General features: G+C 39.3%; 1 protein-coding gene across 1 annotated transcript in view; it reads left to right on the plus strand.

Moving 5' to 3' along the window:
* The window catches only part of PARP4 (poly(ADP-ribose) polymerase family member 4), a 113,173-nt gene that overhangs the window by 38,534 nt on the left and 62,042 nt on the right, over positions 1-12,597 (plus strand). The window contains exons 8-14 of the mRNA XM_029911952.1: positions 1,483-1,656; positions 2,804-2,964; positions 4,551-4,688; positions 7,706-7,804; positions 8,220-8,403; positions 11,568-11,727; positions 12,303-12,427. Coding sequence (XP_029767812.1) covers positions 1,483-1,656; positions 2,804-2,964; positions 4,551-4,688; positions 7,706-7,804; positions 8,220-8,403; positions 11,568-11,727; positions 12,303-12,427 — 1,041 coding nt within the window. The remainder of the gene's footprint in view (positions 1-1,482; positions 1,657-2,803; positions 2,965-4,550; positions 4,689-7,705; positions 7,805-8,219; positions 8,404-11,567; positions 11,728-12,302; positions 12,428-12,597) is intronic.

The raw sequence follows: 12,597 nt of genomic DNA on the forward strand, positions 1-12,597 counted from the left end.
TGTGTGTGTGTGTGTGTGTGTGTGTGTGTGTGTGTGTGTGTGTGTGTATATATATATATATATATATATATATATCCAGAGACTGTGGTGGGTGCATTTTATAAATCAATTAATATATACATTAAATAAATTTAGACATACCATTTGATGTGGAGATGTGGGAGCCTGTCTACTGCGATTTCCTATTCATTTCACATAAGTCACCAGGCATTTGATAGATAACATTCAATCATTGCCAGTGTGGGTAAGATATGAACCATAGTCCTAGAAGTGAAAAGGTCTATATCCCAATGTGTCCCTCTGTAAGAATTAATTTGATAAAATTCATATATTCTGACTGGCTTCACTGCCAAAGTAGTTAATTTGTAAGAGAAACATCATTATGTGCAATTTCCTAAGAAATAGTCTTAAATTTTTAAAATATAAGAATTTAGAAGCTGTGGTTCAGTTAGCAATGTTGCCAAAGGGCCATTGTGAAGCAAGGATCAACCTTGGATCAATATTGATATAGAGTAGAACTTTGTTATGAAGTCCCTGGCTTATGTCACCACTTTTACACTACTGGATATTGCTTATGGTTTGTGTAAATTATACTGAAGTTTGCCTCTTCCCTACTGCTCTGTGATCATCAAACTATCACCTGGCATTCTGCAGAAAGGATCAAATGGGAATGTATTACAAGTAACAGCTATATTGAAATTCAGTACAGCTATGCGAGCAAATCTATTTCCTCTAGGAAGGGTGTCCCTAGCCTCTGTTTGTCAGAGGGTGGAGATGGATGGCAGGAGAGAGATCACTTGATCATTACCTGTTAGGTTCACTCCCTCTGGGGCACCTCGCATTGGCCACTGTCGGTAGACAGGATACTGGGCTGGATTGACCTTTGGTCTGACCCAGTATGGCCATTCTTATGTTCTATTTCCTGTTTTATTTCAAATTTGGACAGAATGTCAAATGGATAATGGTACTTCAGTGCAATCTTCAGACACTTGCTATAAATAGGTGTTTGCCTTATGTACCGTTAGATAAACTAATGATTTAGAAGTTTCATTAACATTTATTGTTATCTTCTTGTAGTTTCCAACCATAAACCCTCTGGGATTCCATTATTTAATAAAGAGTTAGTCTGACCTTGTGAATTTACAAGAAACTAAGAGGCACTGCCAGCTAATTAAATCCATGTTGTTTTTTGTTATATACTTGGGGTACATACTTTGCCCCTTACTTCGTCAGTAGTCCTACTGAAATCAGCACGACTACTTGCAGAGTATCTCAGCATGAAGGTAGAATTAGGTCCTTGGTTTTGAATGCCAAACTCAGATACAAAAAGGCATTGTACTGATGTTGCAATAACAAAGAATAAACAAAAAAGTATTATCTTAGTGTGGAAAGAAATTACCCTCTATTTCTAGTATTTACCTTTTTCAGGCTTGTTGGACTGTTTTGTCAGGATTTCATATTTAATAATCTCTTCTCTTGAAGGTGAGCAAAGGGGAAGGTATTCTACTTCAAATAAAGAATGCAATGAATGAGGGAACAGCAGCAAAGGCACTGAAAGCGATGATGATGGAGTTCTATCGAATTATACGTCACAAAAATGGAATAGACTATAATATTACCAAAAGACTGTTATCTAGCAAACAGGACCTCTGTCAGGTAACACTTTCAGATGGTTAGTAAGCACTGATATGTCCTGTATAGTGTCACTTATAAATACTGTTACACCAGTGAGTAGGATATTTTTTAACTCTTGCAAGAGCTACTAAAATGTAGTTCCATTGTGAATCCAAATAGCAATGGGGGGTTACTAGTGGTGCAAAAAAGTTACATTTAAAATATGTTTGATATAATTATCTTTGGCCATAGGAAAGTTTCTGATACCAGAAGTCTCACATCCCATAAATCTTGCCCATGACTGATGATGTGGCAACAATATAATGTTTTTATAGTTTAATGTGATATAATTAGTTTGTGTGCAGGTTAGGTGTCCCATCATGATATGTTGTTATACAGATCAGACTATATGATCACAATGGTCCCTTTTGACCTTGGAATCTATCAATATGCATTAATAAAATGTGTATGTGCCACTTCTCCAGGCACAAGCTGGTGCTGGGTTGCTTGGCCTCCCCACCCTGTCTCCATCCTCAGAGCAGGACAACTCCCTGCTAAGGTTTGGGAATTGGATTGATCCGAGTCTTGTGATAACATGATCTCAATCCCCCACCTTTCCCCCCTCTCCTAGGCTGTGAAGCCCAGCTTTGAGCATTGCTTTTAGTGCCATTGCCCTCCTGATTGGCCAGTGGCACTGCTGACAACACAGGATGGCTGCTGAGTGGCAGCCAGGGAGTGAGGACAGTCCCAGGAGCAAAGTCAAAATGGCAGCCAGCCAACAGAAAGTACTGGCTTGCTGAGTTGTTGTGAGATGGCCCAAGGCTTGGATTGATTTGGAGTTTTATGAAAGCAGTTTAACTGTATCTGCCATGTTTTGTTTACATAAGGTGCCACACCTGGTCTCACTCTTGCTATTCATGCTAACGGATAAGTTGAAATAGTCTCTGCTTTTATCTTCAGTTCCAGTATTATTTCACTGTAATTAGTGTGAATGGTTTTCTTTTACTATAACTTTCTCTCTTTTTCTTTATTCTGGGTTTTGGTTATTTTCTATATTAAATGTAACAAGTATAAAATGACCTCCCCTCCCCCAAAAGTCACCAAAAATGTAGAGAATTAGAACAGTGTTCACTAGTCACTTCAATATATTATCCACATATCAATTCTAATTTATATCTTTATATTTTAGCTAATCAGAGACATGCTTAATGTTTGCGAAACAAGTATGTCAAGCCCTAACCCACCATCTCTTGCTAAATACCGGGCTTTAAGGTGCAAGATACAAGCTATCAATCCAAACAGTGAAGAATTTCTCAATGTTAAACAGCAGGTGTTGAAAAATAATCACAGGTGGGTGTTTAATAGTGATAAGATGATCTCAGTAGTATTATAGGAATAATGCATAAAATACATATAATGAGGGGTGGGCCACCAGATTCTGCCACAGCAGTGAGATCTTTGGCTTCTGAAACACTCCACTCCTCTCCAGAGCCAGCAGGGTTGTGGAGTAGGCAGGGCTGGCCTTTACAAAAGCAAAGTAAGCAGGCATAGCATGTCAGGTGTTTGTCCTATTCCGCCTCCATCTCTGAGAACAAAGGAAGGGGAAAGAACTTGCTCCCATACCTTCCCTAGGACCAGAACCAGATGGGAAGAAATTCATGCCCAGTCATCAGCTCCAGCAGCTTGGGGCTGTGTCCTTGCTTGGGGCCCTGCAGATTGTACAGCCAGCATGATGATAGGCCATTGGTAGCTCACTCCCAACTCTAAAAACAGCTGGATCTTGGCCCCAGTTGTTCTTCCTGCCCATCTTTGCTTGGATCAGCTGCATAAGATATATCTTCCTCTACTATGATGTACATTTGGATTGAATAGAAACAAATTCATTATGACAGTATCTGATGAGACTGATAAAACTGCTCTATTTTTTGTTTCATTATTCAAGGCCTCAATAACACATCCTCTTCCTTTTTGGAAGGAACTATTTTTAAATTTGTTTTAATTAGATTTTATGGCTTCTGTGTTTGTTTCTGGAGCAGGATCCACTGATCTGCACCAAGTCTGGACTTCCCAGGATCTGAAAGGATACCAAAAAAGGCATATTTTAAAAAAGCTTTGCTAAATTCCTCTCTGCTCGTGCTACTGAGGGATTCAGCACCTACTACTCTGAATTTGTTATTTAAATATCTTTAAGAGAGGATCCCATGATGTTTGTTTTGTAATTGAATATGTATTTTGTATGTAGCTGAGCTTGTGGCAGGATTGTTTGGACTGAGCTTGTAGGCCCAGATCCTCAGGTGCCTAAATATCTTTAACTCCCATTGATTCATGGAGTTGGGCACCTAAATACCTTTTAAGCCTTAGTCAGTGTACTACAACTTCCATTGGTCCTGTCTACAGCCTCAACAGACAAGTGTCAGTGGCTGCTGGGAGTTGTAGTGTAATGCAGCTACATTCTGTGCAGATCATAAGCTAAAAGCTCTTCCTCTTAGGTCACCCAGACTGTTGACTCCAAAAGGACAATGAATGAGTAGGCCTGATAGATGGAAACTTCAAAATCTGTTTTTGTTAAAATTTTGGAAAACTAACATTCTGATTTTTTCACAGTTCTGCCATAGCTTGAACTCTGTGAAACATAAATACATTGTCTAGAAAAGGGGGAAACCTACTATGAGATTACAGGCAATCACAGATTAGATAGCTGCTGTAGAATTACAATTTGTATTCCTATTTGCCTTTAATATTTAAATATTTCCAGTGCGTTTTCAGTAAATGCTCCTTTGTACTGTGTCTGGTTCTTGTAATTATGAAAGAAAAACAAATGAAGAGTAGTCATTTCTTTGAGGTACATATTAGTTCTTCACCCTCTAGCTATTAATTGAATTTGAATACACTTTCTAACTCACATTGCCTCAAAGTTCATTTTCAATTTCTTGCAGTGACTGTCCAGTGAAAGTTTTACAAATATACAGAGTTGGCAGAATAAGTGAAACAGCAGAGTTTCTGAGCAATCTTGGGAATGTTCAATCCTTATTCCATGCATCATCTGTGCGCAACTTCGTTGGAATTCTCTCCCGGTAAGAACTTGCAGTATTTTTTCTTTAAGGTTTTCCAGCATCTTTTTACTTTTTTGTTTAATATTTTGAGTTTTTATAAAGGACTCATTTTCTTTGACATTAAGCAAATGTTTACTTTAATGTTTGAGCATTAACATTTATGCAGGTACATTATAATTCATCTGTTCAAAAGAAAAGGTAGATTTTTCTATTATGAAGATGTGATATTCTCTTGAAAATGGGTCTAGGGTGGATATAAGTAGTCAGATATCATGGTAATAAGCATAATTTAAATACCTGGGTAGAGAAAGAACTTAATTTTTTTTCAGTGTGTTCTATTTAAGCTTAATTACTACCCTAATAAAATAGAGAGAGAGTGGAAAGAATAATAAATGTGTCAAGTATCAGAGGGGTAGCCGTGTTAGTCTGGGTCTGTGAAAAGCAAGAGAGAGTCTTGTGACACCTTTAAGACTAACAGATGTATTGGAGCATAAGCTTTCGTGGGTGAATACCCACTTCGTCAGACACATGTCCCATTCACCCACGAAAGCTTATGCTCCAATACATCTGTTAGTCTTAAAGGTGCCACAAGACTCTCTGTTACTTTTTACAGTAATAAATGTGAATAATATATCCTAATAATATATCCTTTCTTCTAGCAAGTCTTCCATTGCTGACCTCCATCCTCCATTTTTTGATGTTATTTTTTAAAATATATGTGTGTATGTAATATTAAGCACACATCATTGTCTTCTTCTGTTGTGACCCATATCTTACCACACACACTGTTTATTTTCATCCCTTGTGTTGGATCTAATTAAGGGTTAAACATTTGCAGCCAATAGTAGTACTAGTAGTACTGACAAATTCTATGCGACTACTCACAGTAATAAGTACTGAGTTCATTAATGAGTGTTCATGTGATCATCTGCTTTGATTGCAGGTCCTGAGGACAAGAATCTGTTAACTTTATTTGCTTGTAACGGGCCATGCACACCTATGATACTGTATAAAAATACAATGTTAGTTTTATTTCTATAGCCAAATCTGTTCTTGAATAAAGTTGGTTTCTGTCATAATCTTAACAGAATTCATAGATTCTAAGGCCATATGGGACAATTAGGTTGTCTGGTTGAACTTCCTGTATATCACAGGCCACTAAGGGTATGTCTACACTGCAGTTAAAGACCCACAGCTGGTCTGTGTCAGCTGACTGAGGCTTGCAGGGCTTGGGTTTCGAGGCTGTTTAACTGTGGTGTAGTCGTTCAGGCTCTGGGACCCCACGAAGAGGGAGTGTCCCAGAGCCTGAGCTACACCCTGGGCCTGAATATTTAGACGACTGTTAAACAGCCCCATAGCCTGAGCCTTGCAAACCAAGTCAGCTGATAACCCCTGCATTGAGCCCAATATCATATTTCTTTTACTAAAACATACCTTTCAGAAAGGCATCCAGTCTTGATTTGAAGAAATCAACAGATAGAGAATCTACTACTTCCTTTGTTAGTTTAGTCCAAAGGTTTATCACCTTCAAAAATATGTGCCTATGTCTAATTTGAATTTGTTTGACTTCTGCTTCCAGCCATTGGTTCTTGTTATGCCTCTCTCCTCAAGATTAAAGAACCCCTCAGTACAGGTATTTTCTCCCTGTCAGGGTACTTATAAACTGTAATCAAGTGAACTATTAAGGTCTTTAAGTTTCTCGCTGTAAGACATTTTCTCCAGACCTCAAATGATTTTTGTGGCCCTTCTCTGTGCCCACTTCAAATTTTCAACATCCTTTAAAAAATGTGGACACCAGAACTGTATGCAGTATTCTGCTATCAGTCTCGCCAGTGCTGTAAACAATGGTAAAATAATCTTAGAACTTCTCTGTTTATACATCCAAGAACAGTGTTATCCCTTTTTGCCACAGTGTCACACTGGGAGCTCATGTTGAGTTTCTTACCCACTGTGACCTCAAAATCTTTTTCAGAGTCACAGCTTTGAGGATACCAGCCCCCATTTTGTAGATATTGCCTGTGTTTCTTGTTCCTAGATGTATGACCTTGCATTTGGTTGTATTTAAATGTATTTTGTTTGAATGGGCCTAGCCTACCAACTGATCCAGATCACTCTGTATGACTGCCCTCACTTTGTCTTTATCCTTATTTACTACTCTGCCAACCTTTATGTCATCCTCAAATTTGATCAACAGTGACAGTATATCTATTTCCAGATCACTTGATTTAAAATATTGAACAGCATCGGACCTAGTGCAAATCCATGAGGAACCCAACTAGAAACATCCCCATTTGATGATGATTCCCCATTGACAACTGCTTTTTGAGTTCTGTCAGTTAGCCAGCTCTTAATCTATTTAAGATGTGCTTTAACTATATTATATAGTGCTAATTTTTTCGTAAGAATGTCATGCAGTACTAGGTCAAATGCCTTACAAAAGTCTAAGTATATTAAATCTATGCAGTTACCAATAGCAACCAAATTTGTAATCTCATCAAAAATTTAAAGCTGCTTTGTTTGACAATACCGACTTTCCATAAAAGAAGATTAAAGTTAAGGATCAAACTGCCCTTCACTCCTGGACACTCTACCTTTTTTGCCCACCCTTGTTTTGCTTAGATAATGTATGTATCTGTGATAGGTATATGGTGTTCCACATAGTATAGGTTATAGAAAAGTAGCACTATTTTATATAACAGACAAATATTAAGTGCTGGTTTTGTGTTAATGTGGATGTTTGCCAGTGATCACTATTTTGTTTTCACTTTGTAACATGCAGTTTTTATGTGCTAAAACTAGACAAATAAGGAGTATTTACTGTAATATCCTCTTCATGAACCTCACCCAGGGATTTTCCCTATTGTGACCAACTCAGTAATGTCTCTGTTTTACTGAACATTTTCCAGAACTCCCTTTCCATGGTTTCTGTAAACTGTATTTTGTCTGGTTCATCAGTGGCACCCTATTTACTCAGTATTAATCGGGACTGTATGTCCGGATCCTTCTACCTTCATTAACTGATGCTATTTCTTTTCTAGAGGTCTCCTTTTACCCAAGATAGTGGTGGAAGATCATGGCATGGAAAGAACTGATATTGGGAAGCTCGGGAGTGGCATTTATTTCAGTGATTCTATCAGGTTTGAAATACTTAGTTATAATAAGGGGGGAGGGATAGCTCAGTGGTTTGAGCATTGGCCTGCTAAACCCAGGGTTGTGAGTTCAATCCTTGAGGGGGCCACTTAGGGATCTGGGGCAAAATCAGTACTTGGTCCTGCTAGTGAAGGCAGGGGGCTGGACTCAATGACCTTTCAAGGTCCCTTCCAGTTCTAGGAGATGGGATATCTCCATTAATTTATTTATTTAATATTGGGTTCTTTTGACTCTTAAAGAAATTTAAGTTTCTTTTTGTAATGTTTTAGAGGAATTTTAAGAAAACTTTAATGTTGAAAGTTATTCCTTTCCATTTTTCTACTTTCTATTGAAACTTAAAATAGAAATGCATGTTAATATAAACTGTATGTGTCTGTGTGTGTGATTTTTCTTTAACTATAGTACAAGCACTAAGTATTCTCCACCAAGTGAAATGGATGGAACTCGACTGTTGGCTGTGTGTAATGTGGCACTTGGAACCTGCTTGGATTTGTATAAAAAAGATTTGTCATTAACTAATGCGCCAGCAGGATATGACAGCGTGCATGGAGTCCGTAAAAGAGCAAACATCGATTCAGATTTTGAGGTATTGAAATCAGATCCAACCAAAAAAAGGCACTGAGGTTGTTTAAAACGCTTGGATTTATTGTGCCAGTGTTAGATAAGAGGACAGAGGGAGACTGAGCACCTAGGTTCTATTCCCAGTTCTGCCACTGAATTACTATGTGGCAATGGGCGAGTCACTTTTACCTCCATTTCCCCATCTGTGAAGTGCATATAATACCTGCATCACAGGATTTTTAAACATTTGTATAGCGCTTTTGGACTGTGGCATGAAGGACACTATTTAAATGAAAAGTATTAATATTATTTTATATTACAGTGGAATTCTCCTATAAATAGCTGAGAGAGATTTTATATTGAACTTGGTTCTATAGCAAAGTGGGGTGAAAATCCTGAACTACTTCGCTACATTTCAGCAGACTTTCATGTCACATAAACCACATACTCAATAGGATTTGGAGCCATGGAAGGGTCAACCAGGATTTGTGTAATGGATGTTGAACATAGTTAGGCTATGTCTATACTAGCTGAAAACCATATTCCACCAGGGTTGCAGCAGTGAATCACAACTTCTTTTCCTAGTATAGACACATCCCTTTAGTAAAGCATTGCTTCACTTACAGTGAACTTTCATTCCACTATAAATTATTTGCATTGTGCTATTTCCCTTGGAATATACCAATTCTTATCTATCTGAGAGGTGCTAAATGCTACATTTCAAGGAAATGTCCCCTGCATCCTATAATTATCACTTTCACATAGAAGAGGGAAAGGACAAGGAGGATCCTGGCTCCCAGTCTTGCTACAGTAGCTCCCAGCAAGGAGTAAAGAGGAGCTGAGTAGTCTTGCTAAAGTTGCTCTGCACTGAGGGTAGAGAGGTTGCCAAGTATGCGGTTTTTGCAGCCCAATTGGGCTATTTATAACTGACAGCAGCGGGGATTTTTTAGCAGTTGCGGGTTGCAGTGTTTGGGCTATTTTGCTGCCCTGTTGCCACTGGCCATGCTGCTCAGGAGTTGGGAGGAAGACTCCTGATCTGCCTCGCCCTCTCCTCTGCCGAGATGTCCTGCCCTGCTGTCAGGGTCTCATGTCTCATCTCCCTCTTGGGTTACGTTTGCAGCATGCATGGAAGATGCTGCTATGCCTTAGTCCCAAAACCTTCTGCTGCTCTCCTTTCCCATACCTGCTGGTGAGCATTCTGACTCTTGGCATTAAGCAGTTATTTAGAGGCATGCTCACTCACACAGAAACTTTTTTGTGTATGGTGTCACAGTTCAGGGCATCTGCACCTGTATTTCCCCTCAGAGGTTCAGCAAGGGCACCTGACACTCAGACTTCCAGCTCTTGCCACTCTTGGGTGGAGACATGCATTTCCAGGCTGGACAGCTCCCTGGCCTTCTCTGTGTAATTCGCAGCACAGTCAGTGTGCCTAGACAGACCTTCTTGCTTTTTCTTCAGAGATGGATAACAGTTAAGGTTAAGATTTTGTCATGGTTATTTTTAGTAAAAGTCACACACAGGTCGCAGGCAATAAACAAAAATTCACTGGAGCTATGGCCTGTCCATGACTTTTACTAAAAATAACAGGGTAGAGAGGGCTGAGTGAGGGGAAGGAATGACAGCAGGTGCCCCATGGGGGGGACTGACAGTCCCACCACCATGGGGGAGGGGGTCACAGCCCCAGCTTCAGCCCCCGCTGCAGCCATGGGGAGGAGTGCGCAGTCTTGACTTCAGCTCTGGCCAAAGCCGAGGGATGGGGCACACAGTGGTGGCTCAGGCTTCGGCCCCAGCCAAGCTCCGGCCCCGGCTGAAGCTGTGGGGCAGGGAGGTGCACTGCCCTGGCTCCTGCCACAGCTGTGAGGGGGGCACACAGACCTGAAGCCATGGGTTGGGGAGGAACAGCCCCAGCTCCACCCCCGCCACTGACAGCTGAAGCCGACATCATGGAGGTTTGATAAAGTCTTGGAATCCATGACCTCCGTGATTAAATTGTATCCTTAATAATAGTGTTACAGCTACAGATATAACTTACCACACAGTTCTTTCCAACCAAGCCTACTTTATTCTTAAGGAAAAAATATTTTGGAGAAAACATATTTAGAACAATAAAAGAACCTACATGCATGCTAATAAGCTTACCAGGCGTTACGCCACCCAAGGGTTTTTTCTGTGGTCACAAATACATCAGTTTCAGTTCAGAACAAGCACACAGTCCTTTGAGGTCTCACTAGGCTAAATTCTTCCAGTGTTCCCATGAGGATTGGTGCACTCCATGGAATGGGGTCCTGCCTGTTTGGTGTATCAGGAAGAAGGCCCTGAGTCATTTTAAACTTAGGCTTTTTATCCAAAAGTCTTTTCTTTGTGGGTCTCAGGAGAGTCCAGTTTGGACTAGTGTATGCATATGTCCCCGGGGGACTTCAAAGGCTGATAACTGAGAAAGTTCAGTAGCATTCTCCTTCTCTGTTAGAGAAGGTACATACAATTCCACAACACCACATACACAATTGTATTTTAATATAATGTACCCCATAGATACTCCAATAAGGTTTAATTTAATTCTGTAAAACTTATTTTAATTCCATAAGGTTTGTTCTGGATATTGTCAGTCTGTCACATATGGAATATAGAAAACAACAATGAAAGAGGGTTCCACTGTCTTATTAATGTGTAAAATAAATATAATCCCTGTTCCAAATTGTTTAAACTGTAAAGGTAGGAATAGGTGCAATACTATGCAAACAAATAAGCACAGTTGCTGTCTAGGCAGCCAGAGAAGGAAAAGTGATAATTATATTTGGAATTATTTTGAGGAACAGTTGTGTTTTAAGGATTTTTTTTTTTTTTGAGAGAGAGAGAGAGAGAGGTTGGGCACCTGGATAACTTAATTGTGAGGCTTTCTGCCGAGTTGAGGGTGGCATGAAAAAAGTCATAAATTTGTGAGTGAGAAATGGAGACGAAAGGAGCAGTCAGTAGTGAAGTTTGGGCAGCATAGGAAGGTCTAGGATGAGAAGAGGACAGAGGTAGAGTTCTTTGAAGAGTGCAAAGCATTAGTATTAAAACCATACAGTCATATTGCTTATCTCAGTCAAGATGTCTCTTTAGATCAGCTCTTAAATCGGTTTACAGTCTTTGTAGGAATACCTGTAGCTTTTATTACATCTGTAAAATAATTCTCTTTCCTTGCAATAGGATGATGAATTTGTTGTATACAAAACCTGTCAGGTTAAAATGAGATACATTGTTAAGTTTTGCCTTGCTGGAGACCAAGTAAAGCAGTTTCAGCCTGGAATTGAGACCAGATTAGAGCAAGATCGGCCAGCGACCTCACATTGTCTTTTACAACCCGAAGGTGGGAAATATTTCTTGTTTATAATTGTATTTACATCATAAATGCTCTAGCTATTAATCAATAACTCTTGAATAAAACTGATCAAATACATTTTTAATATAATTTAAAAATTCTTTTGGCTTGATTTGCAGCTGTCACCACGCGTTCTTGACTAATATTGGTATCTTGGAAGCATCTGTTTAACAGATTTCCTCTGGGAATAAATATTGAGGCTGGTTTTCTCCTCCTGACAGAGTGCCTTTCAAGAGGCCTAGCAGAAAGTACTCTTGCATAAGTCATCAGACGCTCTTTAAAGAATTCACATTTTACTCCCTAAAGGCTAAACAAAGGTCTTATGAAAAACCTGTCATCAACTCATGATCCCTCAGACAGCCTTTATCACAGCAATAGAACAATACTATTGTGGGAATTCATAACAGGCACTGAGTATTATTTTTAATCCATATATGGTGAATTACAGTTGTAAACATGGGCCAAATGGCCATTGGTGTGTGGGATTGGCTATTACCCCACCACCACCACCATCCAAAAACCCAAACCAAAACACTAACCTTTCTTCAATTTTTTATATTTAGACTATGCATTACCAAGTGTAAATCTTTTAAACCATGTAAAAACTGGTCTTCAGGACACATCTGGAAACCCAGTCCCTCTTGAAGATATTCATATCAAGGGGAGGATAATAGACTTCATAGCACAGGTACAGTGCACTGTTTACTGTTAGCTCAACTTTTCAGCAACTGACTACTGAGAATTAATTCAAATTGTTATGTACTGTCGAGTCACTTTTAGAAAAATAGATCTCTAAATGAAGGTCAGTCTCTTACAGGTCCTGACATTAATTCAAAGTATTTTTAATTTTTAAAGGTA

Source organism: Terrapene carolina, unplaced genomic scaffold, assembly GCF_002925995.2.
Source record: "Terrapene carolina triunguis isolate 2854851 unplaced genomic scaffold, T_m_triunguis-2.0 Scaffold138, whole genome shotgun sequence".
Taxonomy (NCBI): Eukaryota; Metazoa; Chordata; order Testudines; family Emydidae; genus Terrapene; species Terrapene triunguis.